At 44.5% G+C, this 24,538-nt stretch overlaps 1 protein-coding gene across 1 annotated transcript; it reads left to right on the forward strand.

Annotated features, from left to right (window-relative positions):
- Positions 1-6,278: 6,278 nt before the first annotated feature.
- Ccdc117 (coiled-coil domain containing 117) lies at positions 6,279-20,547 on the forward strand. The gene is made up of 5 exons (XM_042667667.1): positions 6,279-6,612; positions 7,165-7,215; positions 13,043-13,255; positions 13,905-14,042; positions 17,738-20,547. Exons 1-5 carry the CDS (start codon positions 6,431-6,433, stop codon positions 17,973-17,975), a joined length of 822 nt encoding a protein of 273 aa, XP_042523601.1. The 5' UTR covers positions 6,279-6,430; the 3' UTR covers positions 17,976-20,547.
- Positions 20,548-24,538: the final 3,991 nt, after the last annotated feature.

The following is a 24,538-nucleotide window of genomic DNA, read 5'->3' on the forward strand; positions in this document are numbered from 1 at the left end:
CCGGTTTTCTGGTGGTTTATTGGAGATAGGAGTCTCACAGTCTCTCCTGCCCGGGCTGGCTTTGAACCTCGCTCCTCAGATCTCAGCCTCCTGAGTAGCTAGGATTACAGGTGTGAGCCACCAGCGCCCGGCTGCTCCCTCCAGCACTCTTAAAACCACAAAAAAAATTTAAAAAGAGGAAGGAAACTATTTACAAAACAGTACCAGATTTATCTAAAGTGCTAGCTTCCAGTTTAGGAGTAGTTAATTGGAGATAAGAGTCTTCTTGGGACTTTTGTTCCTAGATTGGCTTTTGAACCATGATTCTAAGATCTCAGCCTCTTGAGTAGCTGGGATTAAAGGCCTGAGCCACAGGTGCCTAGGATGTGTCAGCTTCGTTGTCTGTTGAATATTTTTTGTTTTGTCAGTTGTGGGGCTTGAACCTGGGTGCCATCCCTCTGCCCTTCAGCTCAAGTGTAAGGCTGTACCACTTGAGCCTCAGCGCCACTTCCCGTTTTCTGAGTGGTTTATTGGAGGTAAGAGTCTCGAGGACTTTCCTGCTTGGGCTAGCTTTGAACTGTGATTCTCAGATCTCAGCCTCTAGAGTAGCTAGGATTACAGACCTGAGCCACCAACACCCAGCAGTGTGCCAGCTTCTTAAAGCCAGGACCTTCACTAGAGTTATTCTCCTTTTTTTTCTGTGCCCTTTGGGCATTCCATTTGGTAGCAAGCCACTTAAGGTGTTTCCTCCTTCAGTAGATAATGTTAACTAGAGTCAGCCAGGTGAGGAAAGTTAACCACATTCTCCTCCTCCCTCATAGGATGGGACAGCTTAAATTAGTCCCGAGACTATTGATATTTTCTTACTTCCAGGTTCTTCTGATTCATCTCCTCCATCACTCAGAGCTTTGAAAATTCAGTTTAGTTCTTGATCCAGTTCCAGAAAAAGAAAAAGTTATACAGCCTCCCCCAATCTCTGGATCAAGAAAGATTATTAAAACAAAATCCTGATTAAACAATTCCAAGGAAAAGCATTCAGGCTCTACTGGAAAGAATCACTTGTTAATTGAAAAAGTAAGCTGGGTGTGGTGCGGAATTCCTGTAACCTCTACAACTTGAGAGGCTAAGGCAAGAGGATCTCAAGTTTAAGAACTGGTGGCAATTATATTGAGACTTTTTTTTGGGGGGGGGGGGGAGGGAGAGGTCCAGTCATGGGGCCTGAACTCTGGGCCTGGGCACTGTCCCTCAGCTCTTCAGCTCAAGACTAGCACTCTACCACTTGAACCACAGTGCCACTTCTGGCTTTTTTTTTTTTTTTTTTTTTTTTTCTGCTATGTGGTGCTGAGGAATCAAACCCAGGGCCTCAGCATGCAAGGCAAGCACTCGACCACTGAGCCACCTTCCCAGCCCAATTTATTGAGACTTTGTCTGAAAGTAAAAATTTTAAATAACTAGGAAGGGGGGCTGGGAAGGTGGCTCAGTGGTAGAGTGCTTGCCTGGCATGCATGAGGCCCTAGGTTCATTTCCTTAGTACCACATAAACAGAAAAGGCTGGAAGTGGTGCTGTGGCTCAAATGGTAGAGTGCTAGCCTTGAACAAAAAAAGCTCAGAGACAGTGCCCAGACCTTTAGTTCAAGCCCCATGACTGGCAAAAAATAAATAACTAGGAATAGAGATCAGGTTGCACAAAACCTTTGAACCAAATGCTCTAAAACCTTAAAACTATTTCTTTTGCAGCTCCTTGCCCTTGTCCAAAAACATGTGTATTTTGCCTGTCCTTATTCAATTTTTCTTGGTTAACATCTTAGGATTTACTCATTTTCAGAAGAGAAATTAATCACAGCTGACCTACAAATATTGGGAATATCAGTGCAATCTCTACCCCCTGGAAATTTACTTATTTAAAGCCCTGAAGGAGTCTTTTAAGTAAATAATTTGTGTTAGCAAATGTGCTGATTAAATGAAGATCTGCTTCTTCTAAGCAGATGAAAGGAAGGTTAGAAATCCTCTAAAAACAATTTTCATTCCTTCTTCATAACAATGAGGAATGAAAACAATCGACCACAAAAAGAAATCAGGTCTGCAGTTATGTCAAACATATCATTGGAGGAACCTGAAAGAAAACTTTCCCCTTACCGGACAGTTGTGGGGCCTCTCAGCAAACCATTTCTGACATAGGGGATAAATTAAAAAGACATTGTTTCTGAATCATGGCTTCTGAGGTCAGAGAGATTACCTTTTTCTTTTTCCCTCTTCCAAACTTTCCCTTTTTGTCTAAAATCCAAGTTGAGCTTCACTTCAAAATCCAGGAACCCTTTCAAGTGTTGCCTAACAAAGCCCTGTGGGAGGTATGTTTCTAGTCTGAAACCTTGGCAGTCCATTTGGATTACAGTTTTGATCAGTGATACAAACTGAGCATGCGCCTCACCTTCTCCCGCTGGCTCCCCTCCAGTAAACCCTCTTTCCTGCATAGGACCTAATACAATATTTAAAAAATCAGAAGTTTCCACCTGTTTCTGTCTTCCTACTCTAATGTCAGACAGTCTGGTGTCATGGACTGAAAGTTTGTGTCCTAAAAAAAAAAAAAGATTCAACAAACTAGAAAGGACTACTTAAAAAAATAAAGTTTGGAGGAGGGGGGGAGATGGGAAGGGGATGGTAAGGGGAAACAAAGGAGGAGGCATCAATGCTTGATAAGAAATGGACTCATTACCTTGCCCACGTAATTGTAACCCCTCTGTAGGATATTTTCACAATTAAAAAAAAAAAAGTTTAGCTGAGCACTGGTGGCTCATGCTTTTAATCCTAGCTACTCAGAAGGCTGAGATCTGAGGCTCACAGTTCAAAGCCAACCTGGGCAGGAAAGTCCGTGAGACTCTTATCTCCAATAAACCACTCAGAAAACCAGAAATGGTGCTGTGGTTCAAGTGGTAGAGCACTTGCCTTGAACTAAAGAGCTCAGAGACCGCACCCAGGCCCAGAGTTCAAACCCCACGACCGACAAAAAAAAAAAAAAAGTTCTGCTTATGGAATTGAAACCCCTTTAATACAACTATTTTAGTAAATGAGGGAAATTTTTTGTTAAGCATTTCAGTCTGTTCTTTTGGTTTGTTATGCTTTCGCAGTGTAGACACCAAACCCAGGGCTTTACATATGCTGGACAAGCATTCTACTATTTTTTTTTTTTTTTTTTTGGTCGGTCATGGGCCTGAACTCGATCTGGGCGCTGTCTCTCAGCTCTTCAGCTCAAGGCTAGCGCTCTACCACTTGAGCCACAGCGCCACTTCTGGCTTTTTCTGCTTATGTGGTGCTGAGGAATCGAACCCAGGGCCTCATGCATTCAAGGCAAGCATTCTACCACTGAGCCACCTTCCCACATTCTACTATTCTAAGCCACATTACATTCTCAGTTCTATGTTTTGTTTTTTGTTTTGTTTCTGTTTTCTTGGTACACATGGGGCCTGAGTCCTTATGCTTTTTTGCTTAAGGCTAGCATTCTACCACTTTGAGCCATAGCACCATTTCTGGTTTTCAGGTGGTTAATTGGAGATAAGAGTCTCATGGACTTTCCTCCTGGGCTGGTTTTGAACCATGATCTTTAGATCTCATCCTCCTGAGTAGCAAGGATTATAGGGGTGAACCATTGGCACCCAGCTTCTATGTTTTTTGTTGTTGTTTTGTTTTTCAGTCCTGGGGTATGAACAGAGGACCTGGGCACTGCTCCTGAGCTTCTTTTGCTCGAGGGTAGCACTCTACCACCTGGTCCACAGCACCACTTCCAGCTTTTTCTGTTGATGTGATGCTGAGGAATCAAACCTAGAGCTTCATGCATACTAGGCAAGCACTTTACCCCTGAGCCACATTACCAGCCCCTCTATAGTATTTTTTATGGCAGCTGAGACAAACTAATAGATTTGGGTTTAAATCTTTTTTTTTTTTTTTTTTTTGTCAGTCATGGGGCTTGAACTCTGGACCTGGGCACTGCCCATGTACTTTTCAGCTCAAGGCAAGTGCTCTACCACTCGAGCCACAGAGCCACTTCCTTGAGTTTAAATTTTGAAAGGCCAATAGAACTAAGCACCAGTGTTTGTGCCTGTAATCCTAATCATACTCAAGAAGATCAAAGACCTAGAGGACCATTTCTGAAGCCATGCTGGAAGAAAATTCAAAAAGCGGATGTCACTCAGAATTCTGCTTCATGTAAGGACAGTTAGCCAGGAAGTACAAAATAGCCTTGCAACTTGCAACTTAACTCTAGCATCTCTGGTCCTAGTTCTCTTTCCGTTTCATTAAAAGCTAGGCCACACTAGAGAACCACCAGGGGGAAAAAATGTCTGGGTAAAACTTCATAAATTATCCATTTTGTCTCTTATTGTTTTAAATTTTGCTAGTCCTGAGTCTTAAACTCAATGCCCAGGCACTGTCCCTCAGCATTTTTGTTCAATGCTACTACTTTACCACCTAAGCCACAGTCCCACTTCTGACTTTTTGGTAGTTAACTGGAGATAAAAGGTTCATGGAGGGCTAGGAAGGTGGCTCAGTGGTAGAGCGCTTGGCTTGCATGCATGAGGCCCTGGGTTTGATTCCTCAGCACCACATAAACAGAAAAAAAAAGAAAAAAAAAAGCCGCAAGTGGCGCTGTGGCTCAAGTGGTAGAGTGCTAGCCTTGAGCTGAAGAGCTGAGGGACAGCACCCAGGCCCAAAGTTCAGGCCCACCACTGGACCCAAAAAAAAAAAAAAAAGGTTCATGGACTTTTTCTGCCCAGGCTGGTTTTGTACCACAGTCCTCAGACCTCAGCCTCCTGAGTAGCTAGAATTACAGGCATGTGCCACCAGCACCCAGCTTTTTCAGTTTTCTTGTTCAAAGCTGGCACTCTAGCATTTCAATGGTTAATTGGAGATGGAGTCATAGACTTATCTGCTCAGGTTGTTTTCAAACCTTGATTCTCTAGTTCTCAGCCTCCTAAGTAGCTAGGATTACGTGGGCGAACCATCTGTGCCTGGCAAACATTTATTTATTTTGGTGTTCCTGGAGTTTGAACTCAGAACCTCACACTTGCTAGGTAGGCAGGTAGGTGCTATACTGTTTCAGCCATGCCTCCCACCCTTTTTGCTTTGTTTTTCAGATAGGAGCTCTTGCTTTTGCCTAGTGTCTGCTTTCAACAGTTTTCTTCCTACCTCTGCCTCCTGAGTACCTGGATTTCAGGTTTGCACTATGCATGGTCTTTTTGTGTGTGTGTGCCAGGGGTTGAAACTATGGCCTTACACATGCTAAGCACCTACTTCTATCACTGAACTTCACCTCCAGCCCTGCAAACCCATGCTTGAGAGAATAAAGTTCATAAAGTAGTCCAAGAGTATAAAGTTGACCTATCTCTGAACTTTGCTTTGAAGATGACAAAGGAAATGAAGAGAACAAGTGTCCATGAGCATGTGACCACTTGAGGACTATTGTTTGTACCCCACACATGCATCTCTGTACCCGTGTACACCGTACATCCCCAAGGACAATGCCTTAAGAAGTTTGTTACTGGGAACCCGGTGGAGGCTGTAGATTTCAGGGATTAGGGATGTGTCCAAAACTGAAAGGAGTGGCTTTAATACTTATCTGCTTTCCAAGTTCTATGTGAGGCTGTATTACATAGAGGGGTTGTGTCTTTCAGAGCAAGGAAGCAGCATTTCCTGAGGCCAGGAAGGATCAGATACTCCCCATCCCACCCACACAGAATTTAGATAACTTTCAAGAATTACAATTAAGGTGGCAGGGTTGAGGCTCAGTCCTCAGTAACTGCTTGCAAAGCATGCACAAGGGCCTACGTTCCATTCTCAGTTTAAATGCACATTACAGAACTTGAGGAATGAGGATTCAAAGCCAGGTCACAGAGGAAGGCGGAGGGGAAATGCCTAGGCTTAAGTGAGTAGAGGAGCAGCCATCTTGGTTTGTTTTATTATTATTATTATTATTATTGCTGGGGGGGTGGGGCAGAACTGTGGCTTGAACTCAGGGCATGAGCGCTGTCCCTTGGCTTTTCCACTCAAAGCTGGCACCCTACCACCTGAGCCACAGCTCCACTCCGTTTTTGTTTGTTTGTTTGTTTTTTGCTGGCTAGTTGGAGATAAGAGTCTCATGGACTTCCCTGCGCGGGTTAATTTCGAACCTCAATCCTCACATCTCACCCTCCGCAGTAGCTAGGAACCAAGGGCGCCCAGCCCGGCCATTTTGTTTGTAGTTCGCGGGGACTACAACTCCCAGTATCCCTCGCGGCCGCTCCGCACAACAAATCCCGGCGTACCCCTGGGCGGCCTTGGGTGGAGAGTTCTAGAAGGCGTGACGTGGGGTCGAAGCGGGCTTGGAGGCGGGCGCTCGTCGGCAGTGGCCGTGGCTGCTACTGTGCGGCCTGCGGACGGAGGCGGCCGGGGTCGCGGTCACAGCTGCCTCGTCTCGCCAGCCATGGCGGCGCTGGGCCGGCCCTTCAGCGGACTCCCCCTGAGCGGCAGCTCGGAGTTCCTGCAGCCGCCGCCGGCCTTCCCGGGCCGGGCCTTCCCACCGGGGGCCGACGGCTCGGAGCGGACCCCGCGGCCGGGACCCCGCGCTGTCCCCAGCAACCCGGGCGGGAGCGCCGCGCGCGGACGGTGAGGACCGCGCGGGCACGCGAGGCGGGCGGGCTCGTTAACTCCACCCGCGGCGGGGGGCGTCCCGGCCCCGCGTACAAACCGGGAAACTGATCCCCGGAGACGTTAACTGTAGATGGCGCAGCCCGGGAGTCCCGTTCGAACTTGCTCCGCGCCGGGCTGCGCGCCGCAGCGGGGAGACGCTGCCCCTCGGAATCCGGGCGCCCGGCGCCCGAGCATCCCCGCCGCGCGACGCTCGGTGCCACCCGGACGTCCGGGATCCCCTTCGGCCGTGGCCCTCGCGGCGCGATCGGAGCTCAGTGCGGGCGACCGAGACGCGCGTAGCTCCTTTCCCTCTTCCTGCGGCCAGGTGACAAGTGGACGCGTAGGTTTGGGGCTGTGGGTGTGACGTCTTCACCCAGCTTCCCATGACTTACTTTGGGACCCGAATCCACCCCGCGCGCCGGAAACCGGCGACAGAACCCGGGTGATTGCAGCTAGGAAGACGGCGCTGAAAGCTAAAGCCCAAGTGCCTTGCTCCGTCCACTGATACTTGTTTGTTTGTTTTAACAGTGTTTCCGTTCACTGTAAAAAGAAACACAAGCGAGAGGCTGAAGACGACGAGTAAGTGTCAGGCCGTTCACACAACTTAGGCCATTGTTAATTTAACATGTATTATATCGTTAAGTTTACGTGAAAAGGTAAAACGAGTTTGTGTCCGGAAGAAGGCATTAGAAACCAGGAATGTTCATTGCCATTACTTAGGAAAAGGCTGGCAGGTAAAAGGAGACGTTTCACTGACTGGTTAAATTTTTTCTTTTATTTCCTGTGCTTGTACTGGGGCTTGAACTCGAACTCAGGGCCTGGCGCTCTCACTTGGCTTTTTCCCCTCAGTGCTGACATTCTACCATTTTAGCCACACCCCCACTTAGACTTTTTTGTTGGTTAATCGGAGATAGTCCAGAGCTGCCCCAGAGCTGGCTTTGAACAGTAATTATACTTTTTTTTTTTTTTGGTCGGTCGTGGGGCTTGAACTCTGGGCCTGAGCCCTGTCCCTGAGCTCTTCAGCTCAAGACTAGCTCTCTGCCACTTTAGCCACAGCGCCACTTCCGGTTTTCTGGTGGTTTATTGGAGATAAGAGTGTCAAGACTTTCCTTCCCCCCCTACCCCCCCACCCCTACTCTTTTAACCATAATCTGAGTAGTTATCATTACAGGCCTGAGCAACCAGTGGCTGGCTGAACAGTTTCTTAAATCCTAGCCTCTTGAATAGGTAGGATTACAGCATTAAAAACATTCTACCCCCTAGTCTTTCTTTCCAGAGACAATCCTGTTAGCTGTTCCTTATTTCTCCTTCAGAATGGAATCTAAAACTATTTTATGATTGTGGTTTTTTACATTTGTAGAAACATTCACACTGCAGCACATTTTTTTTCCATTTTACCCTCCTATAGCCAGTCACCTGTTTTAATGGATTTAATGGATTTTTGTTTCTAGTTCTTTTTTTCTTTTTTTTCCTCTCGTGCCATTCTTGGGTCTTGAACTCAAGGCCTCGGCACTGTCTCTGAGCTTTTTTTGCTTACCTTTTTAAATTTTTTATTTATTTTTGTTGGTCGTGGGGCTTGAACTCTGGGCCTGGGCGCTGTCCCTCAGCTCTTCAGCTTAAGGCAAGCGCTCTACCACTTGAGCTACAACACCACTTCCAGTTTTCTGAGTGTTTATTAGAGAAAAGAGTCTCACGGAATTTCCTGACCGGGTGGCTTTGAACCGAGATCCTCAGATCTCAGCCTCCTGAGTAGGATTACAGGCGTGAGCCACCAGCACCCAGCTTTGGTTACCTTTTTTTAAGCACTCTACCAGTTGAGCCAAAGCTCCACTTCCTGCCTTTTTGGTGCCTAGTTGGAGGTAAGAGTTCAGGGACTTTCCTGCCTGGCCTAACTTCTAACTGCCATCCTCAGTTCTCCACTTCCTGGGTAACTAGACTTACAGGTGTGAGCCACAGACACCTGGCTCTATTAAGTTATTCCTAGTATTTCAGAGTTACTAACAGTTCTACCAAGATCATTCTTTTGAAGTTCTTTGAGTATTTGCAGGTTAATAGATTGCCTAGTGTGGAATTACTGAATCTTTCCTTTTTTTTACTTTTTTTTTTTTTTTGGCTGCTCCTGGAGCTAGCACTTGGCCTGGACGTTGTCCCAAGCCTCTTTGTGCTCAAGGCCACAGCAGGACTTCCAGCTTTTTCTGAGTAGTTTATTGGAGATAAGAGTATCATGGACTTCCTGCTAAGGTTGCTTTGAATCATGATTTTCAGATCTTAACCTTCTGGGTAGTTAGGATTACAGGCGCGAGTCACCATTGGCCAGCAGGTTGTTGCCAGCTTATATTCCTATTAGCAGTATAAATGTGTTAGCAGGCATTGTGTGCATCTTAGTAAATGTACACTAGGAGATCATGGCTTCTTGCACAGGCTGAGCAACAGTACAAGACTCAGAAAGGCTACACAAAGATGTAGCACAGTGGCAATACCAGTATCTCTTATCTTGTTCTTGAACTGGTTTTTGTGGTGGTGTTGTTCATTTGTTTTTGTCTACTGGTGCTGGAGGTTAAAGTCAGCCTCATAGTCTTTTTCAGTACTGGGCTATTTGCTCGAGGCTGTCACTTTTACCGTTTGAGCTATATGCTGCTTTTCTACCTTTACTTCCAACTTCCTGCTGTTTAATTGGAGATAAGAGCCAAGAACTTTGCTTCCTGGCTAGCTTCAAATCATGACCCTCAGATTTCAGCCTTCTGAGTTTCTAAGCTCATACACATGACCCCACAGTACCCAGCTTTGAATTGTGTTTTAAGACTTGTTAATGTCAGGGCTGAGGGTTAAACTTAGGGCCTGGGTGCTGCCCTTTGGCTTTTTGGTGGTTAATTAGAGATGACTCTAAAGTCAGGTGTTGGTGGCTCAAGTCTATAATCTTAGCTACTCAGGAGGCTGAGATCTGAGGATGATGGTTCTAAGTTAACCTGTGCAGGAAAGTCCATGAGCCTCATCTCCAGTTAACCACCAGAAAAAAATGGAAGTGGCACATTGGCTCAAAGTTCTAGCGGACTAGCCTTGAGCAAAAAAGCTTAGGGACAGTGCCTACGCCCTGAGTTCAAACCCCAAGACCAACAACAACAACAAAAAGTTTAATAGGAACTAACTAAGATTATAGTGTAAGCCTCTCATACCCTGCTTATCTCTCCCTCTCTTCTCCCCACCCCCCTCCATTCTATTCATAAAATTGTAGTTCTGTGGATTTTTTTTTTTTTCAAGTCCTGAGGCTTGAACTCAGGGCCCCCCACTGTCCCTAAGCTTTTTTTGTTTGAGACTACTGCTGTACCACTTGAGCCTCAGCTATGATTTCGCTTTTTTTACTAGTTAATTGCAGAGAAGTTTCAGGGATTTTCCTGCCCAGGCTGGCTTTGAACAGTGATTCTCATACCTCAGCCTCTTGACTAGCTAAGATTACAGGTATGAGCCGCCACCAGCACCCACCCAAAACTGATGTTTTTTTTTTGTTTTTTTTTTTTGCCAGTCATGGGGCCTGAACTCTGGGCCTGGGCACTGTCCCTCAGCTCTTCAGCTCAAGGCTAGCGCTATACCACTGGAGCCACAGCTTTTTCTGCTTATGTGGTGCTAAGGAATCGAACCCAGGGCCTCAGGCATGCAAGGCAAGCACTCTACCACTGAGCCACTTTCCCAGCCCCCAAAACTGATGTTTTATAGAAATTAAAAAGAAATTACTTTTATTTTTTTCTGCTTTCCAAACATTGCTTTTTTTTTTTTTGTCAGTTGTGAGGCCTGAACTGTGGTGCTGAGGACTCAAACCCAGGGCTTCATGCATGCAAGGCAAGCACTCTACCACTAAGCCACCCTCCCAGACCTTTGCTTTTTTTGGGGGGGTCCGGATGTGGGGCCTGAACTCTGGGCCTGGGCGCTGTCCCTCAGCTCTTCAGCTCAAGGCTAGACCTCTGCCACTTGACCCACAACGCCATTTCTGGCTTTTTCTGCTTATGTGGTGCTGAGGAATCAAACCCAGGGCCTCAGGCATGCAAGGCAAGCGCTCTACTACTGAGCCACCTTTCCAGCCCCAGCCCTTTGCTTTTTTTGTTGTTATTGGTTGGAGGGCCTGAACTCTGGGCCTGGGTGCTGAACCTCAGCTCTTCAGCTCAAGGCTAGAGCTCTACCACTTGACCCACAGCGCCATTTCCGGCTTTTTCTGCCTCATGCATGTGAGGTAAGCACTCTACCACTAAGCAACCTTACCAGTCCCTACTTTTTTTAAAAATCAAGACTGAACCCAAGGCTTTGTGCATGTCAAACAAGTGATAAATCATCAGAACATTATATCCTTGGGGCTGGGGATGTGGCTTAGTTATAAAGTGCTTGCCTAGCATGCATGAAGCCCTAGGTTTGATTCCTCAGAACCACATAAACAGCAAATGCCAGAAATGGTGCTGTGGCTCAAGTAGTAGAAGGCTAGCCTTGAGCAAAAGAAGCCCAAGGACAGTGCTCTGGCTAGGCCTTGAATTCAAGCCCCAGGACTGGCCAAAAACAAACAAACCAGAAAACATTATATCCTTAAAACTGTTAAAACATGCGCATAAGCCTAGTTACTCAGGAGGCTAAATCTTCAGAGGCCCACTTCAAAGCAAAACCATCTGTGGCAGACAGAATGGGAAGATACTTGTCTCCAATTACCAGCATAAAGCTAGATGTGAAAGTATGGTTCCAGTGGTGGAGCTCCAGCTATGTGGGAGAGAGGTGGGGCGACTTGATGGGCAAAGAAGAGCGAAGAGCAAGAGACCCAGAGTTCAAGCCTACACACACAAAGCATACAAAGTATTCAAATGTTACATAAATATTGATAACTAGACTTTTTTAGAGCCTGGATCTCCATGCGTAGTCTTCAGAATACTAAGATTACCAAGGTTTTTGTTGTTCTTGTTTTGAGGTTTTTTGTTATTTTGTTTTTTGTTTTACTGAGTGAGTTGTTAAGCTTTGAACTTCAGTCCTGTGTAGTCCCTGGGCTCTTTTGCTCAAGGCTAGTACTCTTCCACTTTGAGCCACAGTTCCACTTCCAGTGTTTTGGTTGTTGATTGGAGATAAAAGTCTCACAGACTTTCCTGTCAGGGCTGGCTTTTTTTTTTTTGGTTGGTGGTGGGGCCTGAACTCTGGGACTGGACCCTGTCCCTGAGCTCTTCAGCTCCAGGCTAGCACTTGAGCTAGCACTTGAGCCACAGTACTGTTTCCAGCTTTTTTCTGCTTATGTGGTGCTGAGGACTCCAACCCAGGGCCTCATGTATGCAAGGCAAGCAATCTACCAATGAGCCAACTTCCCAGCCCTCCGTTTTTTTTAATTTTGGAATTTTTCTACTTCCAGAGCTTGCTCCATTATCTCTTTGGTTCTGCCCATATGCTCCCCACCTCTCCAATCTCAACCTTCAGGTGAAAAGGAATAAATACGGGGCTGGGAAGGTAGCTCAGTGGTAGAGCACTTGCCTTGCATGCCTGAAGCCCTGGGTTCGATTCCTCAGCACCACATAAGCAAAAAGAAAAAAAGCCAGAAGTGGCGCTGTGGCTCAAGTGGTAGAGCACTAGCCTTGAGCTGAAGAGTTGAGGGACAATGCCCAGGCCCAGAGTTCAGGCCCCACGACTGGACCCAAAAAAAAAAAGAAAAGGAATAAAGAAAATCCTGGGTGGGAGGGGGGAGTTTACAAAGTAGGCCAAGGAACAAGCCAGGTGCCGGTGTCTCAATGCCTGTAATCCTAGTTACTAGCTACTCAGGAGGCTGAGATCTGAAGAGCACGGTTTGAAAGCCAACCTGGGCAGGAAAGTCCATGAGACTCTTACCTCCAATTAACTACCAGAAAACTGGAAGTGGCAGTGTGGCTCAAGAGGTAGAGCTATCCTTGAGCTGGAGAGCTCAGGGATAGCGTCTAGTCCCAGAGTTCAAGCCCCACAAAAATAAAAAACTGGAAGTAAAGCTTTGGCTCAGAGTGTCAGAGAACTAAATAAAACCTCAACAAAAAGCAGTTTAGGGATAGTGCCCAGGCCCTGAGTTCAAGCCCCTGGAAAAAAAACAAAACAAACAGCTGGGCACTGGTTGCTCACGCCTATAATCCTAGCTACTCAGGAGGTGAGATCTGAGGATCACTGTTCAAAACCAGCCCAGGCTGGAAAGTCCGTGGAACTGTTATCTCCAATAACCCACCAGAAAACCGGAAGTGGTGCTGTAGCTCAAGTGGTGGAGTGCTAGCCTTGAGCTGAAGAGCTGAGGGACAGCGCTCAGGCCCAGAGTTCAAGCCCCATGACCAACCCAAAAAAAAAAAAATGTTTGTCCATCTAAATCACACTGTCCAAACATCTGGGGTCTTTTAATTAGATATAGAGATGATACTTCGTTTCTCCATTTTTCCAGTTGTCCAGTAAGAAAGAAGCGGCTGACTGAGGCGGACCTCTGTGCTGGTAGTAATGCATGGATTCAGAATGTGGAGTGTCATCCAGGAAACCTGTGCTCTAGTAGCCTTTCTGTGCCTGGTATGATAGATGTGGCTTGTGAAGAAATGGATCAAACTACTGGAGAACCTCAGTGTGAAGCTGCCCGAAGGAGGCTTCAGGAAATTGAGGACAGGTAAGTGGTGCACTGCTGCTGGCTAAACATTTGGTAGTATCTTGGTCCTCAGACTCTCATAAAATCTAAGAGTATTCAAAGCACATACTCTACAGTGGTCTCCTAGAATTATTCTAACCTTTGTCATTTATGAATAAATATTGATATTTGCTTATAAGATACTTTCAGTCTTCTTCAAATATGACTCCATTGTTTAGTGTATGTTTAATATTTAATGTTTAATCTTTTGTTTAGTGAAAAGTTGGACACCTCTTCTGTATATACCTTTTGGTCCTCTCATTTTTCTTCAAGGTACAGCCTTATTTAATCTTTAACTATAGCACTATTGCTTCTATCTTTTTTCTTCTTATTTTGTGGACAAGTCCTGAGGCTTTGAACTTAGGGCCTGGGCACTGTCCCTGAGATTCTTTTGCTCATGGCTAGCACTCTACCTCTTGAGCCACGGTGCCACTATTTCTGGCTTTTTTTGTGTGTATGTGGTACTGAGGAATCAAACCCAGGGCTTCGTGCATGCTAGGCAAGCATTCTACCACTAAGACACATTTCTAGCCTGTCCTTTTTTATTTTTTTAATTTTACCCAATTACTAGAAGAATATATAATAGCTTGATGAAATATTTTTCTTGTTTCTACCCTTTTCATTTGCTTAGGATAATTGATGAAGATGAGGAAGTTGAAGCTGACAGAAATGTTAATCATCTCCCTAGCCTTGTCCTTTCTGATACCATGAAAACAGGTTTGAAGAGGGAATTTGATGAAGTTTTTACAAAGAAGATGATTGAGTCTATGTAAGTTTTGGTACCTGATTTCCATTTAATTATGATCTCTCACAGGTATTACCCATTATCTCTAAACAAAGCTCTTCATAGTGTGTTATCCAAGCAAGTAAAAGGACAGTAGCTGCTATATTTAACCTAGTTTGGAGAAAGCTTTCTTCCTGGCTCCTTTGGGGTGAACAGACTGCTGTGTAAGCATGAGTTTGAAGTATGCAGGAATGGCTGCCTTGACAACTTAAGGTACTAGTGTAGTGATTGGGAAAGGGAGAATTAGCAAGAGCGAGCTTGTTCTCTTTATGGTTTTTCTGTTTCAGGTATCCAGAAAACATTGAGAAAAAGAAAATGGTATGGTAGCCGCCAGAGTAGTTACACTAAAGCCACAAACCAAATCCCTTCAGGTCCCTTAGCAGAACTTTTTTACTAGTACAGGGTTTGAATTCAGGGCCTCCTGCTCACACAGCAAGCACTCTACTACTTGAGCTGCACCTCTAGCCTGGCTTATTGGTAGGTAATTGCAGTCTTTTCTGCCTGAGCTGCCTTCAGTGATCCTCAAGGGTTCAGCTCCTGAGTAACCAGGATTATAGGCATGAGTACCTATGCCCAGTTTAGTAGAGCTCTGATCATATAAAATAATATTTACAAAATGAACTCCAGGAAATGGAAGCAGGGCTTTTTTTTTCTTTGTTGCTAATTTTGTTTTCTTTTAGTTTTGTTTACCTGTCTTTAGTAGGGTAAGGGGGAGCATAGAAATGGAGAGACAAGGGGCTGGGACGGTGGCTCAGTGGTAGAGCGCTTGCCTTGCATGCCTGAGGCCCTGGGTTCAATTCCTCAGCACCACATAAGCAAAAAGAAAAAAGCCAGAAGTGGTGCTGTGGCTCAAGTGGTAGAGCACTAGCCTTGAGCTGAAGAAGCTGAGGGACAGCGCCCAGGCCCAGAGTTCAGGCCCCACGACCAGACCCCCCCCCCCAAAAAAAAAAAAAAAAAAGAAAAGAAATGGACAGACAAAGGGTGAATAAGTGCAACAGTGATACTCAGTGGACCCTGTTGAAAATGAACTATACAACTTGTAGGCAGATAAGAAGAAGAAACTGGGCGACAGTAAAGGAAATTTATTCTACCTGGCTTATGTAACTAACTCCTTTGTACATCACCTTTATAATAACAATTTAAAACATTTCAAAAGCCAGTCGCCAGTGGCTCACACCTATAATCCTAGCTACTAAGGAGGCTGAGATCTGAGGATCACAGTTCAAAGCCAACCAGGGCAGGAAAGTCTGTGAGACTCTTTATCTCCAATAAACCACCAGAAAAACTGGCAGTGGCACTGTGACTAAAGTAGTAGAGAGCCTTGAGCTGAAGCACTCAGGGACAGCTCCAAGGCCCAGAGTTCATGCCCCACGATCAATAAAAAGAAAAAGAAAAGAAAAAAATTTTTAAAAAGTAGATGGAGGTGCACATTGGTGGTTTACATTTATAATCCTCACTACTCAGGAGGCTAAGATCTGAGAATTGTGATTCAAGCCAGCCCAGGCAGGAAGAAAAGTCCATGATATTCTTTCCTTCAGTTAATCACCAAAAAGCTGAAAGTAGAGCTGTGGCTCCAGTGATAGAATACTAGCCTTAAGTAAAATAGCCAAGGGATAATATCCAGGCCCTGAGTTCAAGCCCCAGAACCAGCACACGCATGCATGCACCCCCCCACACACACACACCAGGCCTTGAGTTCAAGCCCCAGAACCAGCACGCACGCACACACACACACACACACACACACACACACACACACACACACACACACACACACAAAATGTTGCTCAAGGGCTAGGAAGTTGGCTCAGTGGTAGAGCGCTTGCCTTGCATGCCTGAGGTCCTGGGTTCGATTCCTCAGCACCACATAAGCAAAAAAGAAAAAAGCCGGAAGTAGCCCTGTGGCTCAAGTGGTAAAGCGCTGGCCTTGAGCTGAAGAGCTGAGGGACAGCGCTCAGGCCAAGAATTCAGGCCCCACGACCTGACCCCCAAAAAAAAATGTTGCTCAAGTGATAGAGTATGGGCCTAGCAAATGGAAGGCCCTGAGCTCAATTTCTACTACCCACTCCTCCTGCCTCTCCCCCCAAAAATATGCAACAGCAAAGTGGCAGGCTGAAAAAAACAGCTTAGTCTCAAAGCCCAAAAGATCTCCTGTCTGTTGTGTAGGAAAGTTACAAAGTACCATTTGGGGATTGCATAGAAAAGACTTTTATCTTACAAATAAACTTGGTACTAATAAAACTTAGTATATAACTTGCTAAGATTCAGGTATTTTGGGACCGCCTTCAGGAGATGCCAAAAGGTTCGAATATTACTGTCTTCAGACAAGTGGAAGTGATTTGTATTCAGAGGTTTAGCTACTTCAGCAGATTGCATTAGAGCCCTAGCTTGAGTTTATCATTAACAAGCCCTGAGAGTGGGTAAATAATTTTGTCAAATTCAGCAGGTCACATTGCCCTCAGCTTAAATCAGGAATGGCCACTCTAGGTAGTTTTCCAGAAGTTAGCCTTTGAGCGTCTTCCTCCCTCCTCCCCCCTTTTTTTTTTTTGAACTTCCCTCTCTCGGACAGATTTCACCACCACAGGGGTTGGGAGAAAAAGATGACTGGCTGTGGCATAATTATGGCTTAACTCCAAAGCGTTATATTTACTAACTGTACTAAACAAAAGCCATACTTTCATATGTTAGGTCATTGTTAGGTCATTCATTTTCACTCAAAATAATTCAATATAGGGCAGTCCCCACAGGGTTAAGGGGGTAGCTCAGTGGTGAACATATGCATGAGGCCCAGCACCACAAAAACAAATCAACCTGTAGACATGCATATCTGCTAATGAAAAATTATAAGATTAAATTAAACCAAGGGGTATCCTTTTTACATTTGAATGCTTATATTACCTGTGTGTGTCCACCTGCTGTGCCCCCTGTGTGTCGCATGCCCCCCCACCCCACCCCCAGCCCCCCCAGGCCTGGGTCTTGAACTCAGGGCCTGGATATGGTTCTGGAGTTTTGTTTTTTTTTCCTCAAGACTAGCATTCTACCACTGAAGCCACAGTTCCACTTCTGGCTTTTTGGTAGTTTATTGGAATTTCCTGTCCAGACTAGCTTTAAACTGTGATCCTCACATCTCAGCCTCCTGAGTAGCTAGGGTTACAGTTATGAGCCACCAGTGCCCTGCATATTTCACATCTAATCATAACAACATCAGTACAACTAGTTGGGAATATAGCTCAGAAGTAGATGACTTAGGGGCTGGGAAGTTGGCTCAGTGGTGGAGTGCTTGCCTCCCATGCATAAGGCCCTGGGTTTGATTCAGCACCAGCACCACATAAGCAGAAAAAAGCCAGAAGTGGTGCTGTGGCTCAAGTTGTAGAGCACTTGCCTTGAGCTGAAGAGCTGAGGGACAGCGCCCAGGCCCAGAGTTCAGACCTCACGACTGGATACCCCCCACCCCCCCCAAAAAAAAAAAAAAAAGAAGTAGATGACTTATATGTGTGAGGCTCTTAGTTAAATCCCAGCAAGGAAAAAAAAAGTTAATTTGCATGACCTTAATTTGAGTTGTTTTAAGTCACCTGTTGAGGAACTGTAACTTTATAACTAGAAGACATTAAGATTTTCAACATACAGCTTTTATTTTCTTGTCCTAACTTTTTGCTAAAAATGTATATTTTGTATCTTAGGAGCCGTCCTTCCATGGAGCTCGTGCTCTGGAAACCTCTTCCTGAACTCCTTTCTGATAAGCCAAAGCCATCATGTAATACTAAGAACTTCATGGGAGAAAGCCAAACTAAGCATGTAGCTCCTGCCACTGCCTTCCCACAGAGAACTGAACTGTTCTTGGAACCTTGGCAAACAAGGATGCCACTTTACAATAGTTTGGAAACCGCTGCTAGCACAGAAGAAGAGATGGAACTCTAGAAATCAGTTTCTTACACTAATTTGTCAAATGGTAGAAGGTTCCTAAGTTTAGTAGTGAGCCTATTTGCATATTATAGAGACTTGAAAGTTTTCTAAAACGGGTGTAATATCTCCACCTGTGATTTAGGGTGGGATTCTCATTTTGGGTAGCCATTTTTTGAATTCAACTTTTGCCAAGGAATCTTGTCTCAAGAGAAAAGCAGTTTTCTAATGGGCATATTAAAGGAACATTACGTTATGGTCTCTTTAAAGGCAGATATAGAAGCTGTAAAAGTGACACTGTCTTCTGTCATATTGCCTAAGCCATTCATACACCTGGAGAGCACTCGAGTTGAAAAAGTAAGACTTTCCCAACTGCTACCACCCTGCTCTGATAGTTGACTCCTGGCAGGAGGGAATGAAGCAGTAACTTAAGCCTCTTGGTAATAAATTTAACAAGGGCTATGAAGGTGGTCTGTTGTTCAGCATAGCTGTATTGATTGAGTAGCTGAAAGCACACCAGTTCTGCTCTCAGCCTAGAAAATACAATGAAGCATTCTAAGAGGTTTGTCCTTCAAGGCCCTTTGCCCTGTACTACTGTTGTTTCTTTTTGTCTCTTTTGTATAATTGATAAGTCTGATTGCCCAGTAATGTTTACAACTCAAGTAACTTTGATAGTTTAAGAGATTCTGAGGCAAACCATCTGCAGTTGCCCACAGAAGAAGCATTCTTTCATGAATCCTAAAGAAGCACTGTATCAGCTAAAACCAACATTGGTAGCTTCTGTAGTTTAAAAAGGGAAAGGTGGTATTGGTGTTAACAAGTTCAGTTTCTAAATGTTTTTCTTGAAAATGGAATGATTAACCAAGAGTATATAGGCAAGTGACATTAAGACTTCAGCTGAAATTGTCAATTTAAATTTATGTAGTAAGCCTATAAGTTAGTGGGGAATGGATTTCTGCCAGCAAGAAATCTTAACCTCCTTGAGTACCTAAACCAGGCTTCAGGTAATTCCTTTAGGAACTACCAGGATCACAGTCTTGAATTTCTCAGGAAGAACTCATTGGCATGATGGGGACTCAGTGCAAGGTAAAGAGACAAATCCTTATTACTGTGGGACATTGACTAGAAGATAAAAAGTAAGTGTAATAGTGTGATACTAGCTCTTTATCACAGCAGGTAGCCCTCTAGTTCTAATTAGCTTTCTGGATTTTTTTTTTCCTGCTTCATAGGAAGGGGAAAAAATGTTTTCTGCCAAGTAGAGGTGAATTTTTAGAAACCAGCTTCCTGGCAATTTTGAAACCCATGCTGAAATCCCTCCCCTTGTCACGGTAGTGGAGAAGTCACCAGTCTATTAGTTGGACTGTTTCTTCTCTTTGCCTGTTGTTCCTGCTCTCTGTTTCTGTCTGGATAGTCAGGAAAAGATTTAATGTTTAATATTTAAACAGAATATTTAATATCTACACAGTAAAATTCTTCACACTTCAAATCAGTATTGAAACCAGTTGGAAACAAGCTAACAGTTTTTTAATCTCAGACCTAGAGATGAATGGAAACTGTATTCTGTAAAGATGTGCAAGTGTTTGATTCATGCAGTTTGAGGAACTCCTGCCCTGAGGTCATTATTTAATGGGACCAACATGTGACATTGATGATAGCCTTAAAGAAATCTCCATGCTGAGAAGTTGCAGTCGAATTCAAAACCTTGAAGGGACTGAGTTAGTCCCAGAGAGTGTTAAGAGTGGGAGGGAAGACACAGCTTTCCACACACCCGAAGCACGCCAATATTGTCTGCTGTAGCCATTGTTGGTTGGGCGTCTGGTCAAAGGTCTATACATCATGAGAAGAAGAGCACTAAAAAGCTTTGGTGGAATTGGTAAATACAGGAAGGAACTGAGATTCTGCAAATAAAAACTCAAGCAGAATTGGTTTCAGGTGACATCTGACATCATCCTGTCTGCAGGAAAGTGAATTTTCTAGTGCTTTATCTTGCACATGTTTGTGGCACTTGGTTTCATCCTTGTGGTGCTTATTCATCTGAGCCATCTCCACAGTCCCGAAGCCACTGCATTCTGTTTTGGGAGGTTTTTTTGGTAGCATAAGGCCTTTTGAGTTTGCCTTTGCCTTAAGGTTTTTCTGGAGAATTAACAGGTCTTTTCATTTTATATAGTTTTTGCAGCATGGATCAAACATTGGCTTAGTATGTTAATGTGTGAAGAGAAAACATTGCCTAAAGCAGGTGAGCTTTAATGAACAAATGTATATTTTCTGAGTTTTGAGTAGAGTGTGTGCGGTTTTCTTGTCTGTAATTAATATGAAGAAAGGGCAGTTCTCACAGATACTAATCAGCTAAAACAAAAAAACCAACTGCTACTTATTCTTGAAAAGGTATAATTGTAAAGATGAATAATTAGAAAGGGGCCTAAAACCATGGGAAGGATGTTTACCAGAAGGCTCGTAATTTTGTATCTGGAACTTGGTTAGCAAGAATGGTGCAGTGCCAGGAAAGTTGTGGAAGACACTGTTGATTTTACTTTAAAGTGAGAATCTGGTGTTTCTGTATTTTATCATTTTCAATTAAACTTGTGTTTTGAATTTTTTGAAGTATTTGTACTCCTGACTTCAGTAAATGAAGCATATAGTTCTTTCTTTCCTTTAAATTATAACTAAAGCAACATTCATATCAGTGAAGGACTTACTTAAATCTCTGAAAAGATGCTTGTATGGGGACTACAGGTAAGTTTCATAGCTGCAATTAGTTTTAAGTTTAGGAGCTACAGATGGGACTCTAACTCTGGTTTTCTGCATAAGGAGCAGGAAATATTTCTCCATTTTGCTCTACTTTAACCATGTCTTGCTAAAACTTAAAATGAAAAATAATTTGCCATTTTAAAGCCTATAGCATGCTTTTCACTGAGCAGTTCACTGCTATGGAATGAACCTTCATAAATATTTAAATATGGCCAGGCGCCCATGGCTAATGCCTGTAATCCTGGTTACTGAGGAGGCTGAGATCTTAGGAGCACAGTTCAACGCCACCTCTGGCAGCAACGTGAGATTCTAATCTCCAATAAACCACTAGAAAACCGGAAGTGGTGCTGTGGCTCAAGCAGTAGAGTGCTCACCTTGAGCTGAAGAGTGCAGGGACAGCACCCAGGCCCAGAGTTCAAGCCCCACAACTGACCAAAAAAAATTAATGTGGAGCTGGAAATGGCTTATAAAAGTTCATAGAAGGGGCTGGGAAGGTGGCTCAGTAGTAAAGTGCTTGCCTTACATGCATGAGACCCTGGGTTTGATTCCTCAGCACCACATAAGCAGAAAAAGCCGGAAGTGGTGCTGTGGCTCAAGTGGTAGAGTGCTAGCCTGGAGCTGAAGAGCTGAAGGACAGGGCCCAGGCACAGAGGTAAGGCCCATGACCAAAAAAAACAAAAAGTTCATAGAGGGGTTGAAAAGTGAGGAATATGGCCAGGTTGCAGTGGCACACACCTGAAATCCAAGCTCTTCAGAAAGCTGAGATTTGAGGATCAAAGTTTGAAACTAGCGGGGCATCAATGGCTCATGCCTGTAATCCTAACTACTCAAGAGCCAAGACACGAGGATTGCAGCTCAAAGCCAGCCCATGCAGGAGAGTCTGAGACTTCTCTCCAGTGAACTACCAGAAAACTGGTGGTACTGTGGTTCAAAGTGGTACAGCATTAGCCTTAAGCAAAAAAGCTCAGAAACAGTGCCCAGGCCCTAAATTCAAACAGCACAAAAAAAAGTTTGAAGCTATCCTAGGTAGAAAGTCTGGAGAGTACATCTCAATTTTGACTAGCAAAAAAGCCAGACTGCAGGCATTGCACAAATAGTTAATTGCCAGCCTTGAGCAATAAAGCCAAACGAAAGTGTAAGGCTCAAAAAAAAAAAAAAAAAAGTGCAAGGCTCAGCCGGGCGCTGGTGGCTCTCGCCAGTAATCCTAGCTACTCAGGAGGCTGAAATCTGAGGATGGAGGTACAAAGCCAGTCCGGGCAGGAAAGTCTGTGAGACTCTCATCTCCAATTAACCACCAGAAAACCAGAAGTGGCGCTGTGGCTCAAGTAGTAGAGCACTCACATTGAGCTGAAGAGCTCAGGGACAGCGCTCAGGCCCAGAGTTCAAGCCCCATGACCAACCAAAAAATATATAAAAGGTACAAGACTCTGGGGTCAAGCCCCTTACTGACACAAAAATAAATAAAAGTAACGTGGGGAACAATTCCAGCTGCTGGGAGGTAGAGACAGAAAAATGAGCACAGTCAGTTAGAGATCCCGTGTCAGAAACAAAGTCCAAACAAAAGGGACATGGCTCAGAGTGCTTGTTTCTTGGGGGAGGGGGGCGGTTGTTGCTCAATTCCCTGCATAAAAGGAGAGGGGAGCAGATGAGGTGGGAAATTACATGGTTATTTAAGAGCTAGCCAGTCACTGGGTGGCAGTATTGCTTATATATCACCATCCTGTGATAAATGTGGATCCCAGAAATTGCAAGGTAGGTATTAATCTTTAGGTTGCAGTTACAGAAAGCAAAGCATAGTGTTTGTGGATTTTTGTTAGTCATGGGGCTTGAACTCAGGGCCTTGGTGCTGTCCCTGAACTTTTTTTTGTTCAAGGATAGTCCTCTTGCTTTGAGCAACAGTGCCACTTCTGGTTTTCTGGTGGTTAGTTGGAATTTCCTTGAGCCGAAGAGCTGAGGGACAGCTCCCAGGCCCAGAGTTTAAGCCCAAGGACTGACAAATAGTAAAATGTGGCTCAGAGTGTAATGATAAACAAGGAAATACAGTTTTGTGAATATCAGTTTTAAATATTCTTGCTCTGTTCGTTTCCTAATTCCTCAGACTTTAAGCAGTAATTTTGAGACCAAGTAGATGTGTTTAAAATGCAGTGTTTAAACTTGAGCTCCTGCAAATGATGTTGATTTTGGACATCTGTTAGGTAAGTCACACCTTCCTATCCCATTAGGAACTTTCGAAGTCAGAGGGCAAAGATGTAATTTTTTTTTATTTTGTCAGTTGTGGAGCCTGAATTCTGGGCCTACGCACTGTCCCTGAGCTCTTCATCTCAAGGCTAGCTCTCTACCACTTGAGCCACAGCGCCACTTCTGGCCTTTTCTGCTTATGTGGTGCTGAGGAATCAAACCCAGGACCTCATGCATGCAAAGCAAACACTCTACCACTGAGCCACCTTCCCAGCCCCAAGATGTATTTTTTGTTGTTGGTTGTGGGGCTTGTACTCAGGGCCTGGGTGCTGTCCCTCAGCTCTTTTGTTCAAGGCTAGCACTCTACCACTTTGAGACACAGTGACACTTCTAGTTTTCTAGTAGTTAATTGGAGCTAAGAGTCTCAGGGACTCTCCTCCCTGGGCTGGACTTGAACCACAATTCTTAGATTTCAGCTTCCTCAGTAGCTAGGATGACAGGCTTGAGCCATCATCATCTGGCAAAGATGTAATTTTTTTTTTTCTGGTCGGTTGTGGGACTTGAACTCTGGGCTTGGGGGCTGGCTGTTCCTGCTCTCTTCAGTTCAAGGCTAGTGCTCTACCACTTGAGCCACAGTACCACTTCCAGTTTTCTAGTGGTTTATTGGAGATAAGAATCTCAGGGACTTTCCTGCCTGGGCTGGCTTTGAATGGCGATCCTCAGATCTCAGCCTCCTGAGTAGCTAGGATTATAGGTGTGAGCCACCAGCCGGCGCCCAGCTAAAGATGTAATTTTTAAGGAACCAACATTCAGCTGATAATATAAAATGCTCCTGGAATGGGCAGATTGCCTTCTGTTTCAGTAACACAGCTCAAGAGGAAAACCAGGGCAGAGGCATATCCATGTTGTAAGGCCCAAGGGAGTGGTGAGTAGGCTCTTGTTATATCTTTAATCTCAACTCTGGATCAACTCTGGCATTAATAGACACCTTGCTTTGGTTTGTGGGAAGATATTTATTTTTATGTTCATTTTTTTAGTTCTAGCCATTCTGTTGGGTGTTTGGATATGAAAACATCCTGGAATAGCAGGTGCTTTCTCAAGAATGAGCAGCATTTAGCATTTTCACCCATCTGTGCAGGAAATGAGAAACTTGATAATCTCTACAAGTTAAGTCCTGTCCTTGTTAGCACAGCTAACATAGCAGCACAGCTGCTGCTTTCATACAATATTGAATATATATGACTGGAGCCTCAACCTCCAGATGCTGATGCTGTTATGATGGAAGTAGAATTGCATCTGTAGCTACATCTGTATATAATCCCTAAGTAGAGCCTTGGTCCTTAAATTTTCACAAGATTGTGAAATTTGCAGGCAAGATTGTTTTCAATCACTGGCACAGTTGTAGGTAGTCCTTATGTTTACTACACCGAAGCTTAACCCTGAGCAAGCTTGCATTGCTGAGCATTGGGATTTAGCTCTGCTTCAGCCACCAGCTCTGACTTGCCTATAAGTGTGCGTGTGGCCATACCTCCACTCACAGTAATCAGTGCGTAGAACACTTGTTTGAAGACTCATACTACTCCCGGGCTGTCTTAAAATTTGTCTTCCTTCTTTGGTTTCCCTAAGTCCTGGGATTACAGGCATGTAGCACCACC

This window comes from Dipodomys spectabilis, unplaced genomic scaffold (genome assembly GCF_019054845.1).
Source record: "Dipodomys spectabilis isolate Male_0828 unplaced genomic scaffold, ASM1905484v1 ptg000416l, whole genome shotgun sequence".
NCBI classification, from domain to species: Eukaryota; Metazoa; Chordata; class Mammalia; order Rodentia; family Heteromyidae; genus Dipodomys; species Dipodomys spectabilis.

Coding starts and splice junctions, on each gene's coding strand:
- Ccdc117 (XM_042667667.1), top strand. CDS start 6,431: ATGGCGGCGCTGGGCCGGCCCTTCAGCGGACTCCCCCTGAGCGGCAGC. Junction 13,256..13,904: donor CTTCAGGAAATTGAGGACAG/GTAAGTGGTGCA, acceptor TCATTTGCTTAG/GATAATTGATGAAGATGAGG. Junction 14,043..17,737: donor AAGAAGATGATTGAGTCTAT/GTAAGTTTTGGT, acceptor TTTGTATCTTAG/GAGCCGTCCTTCCATGGAGC.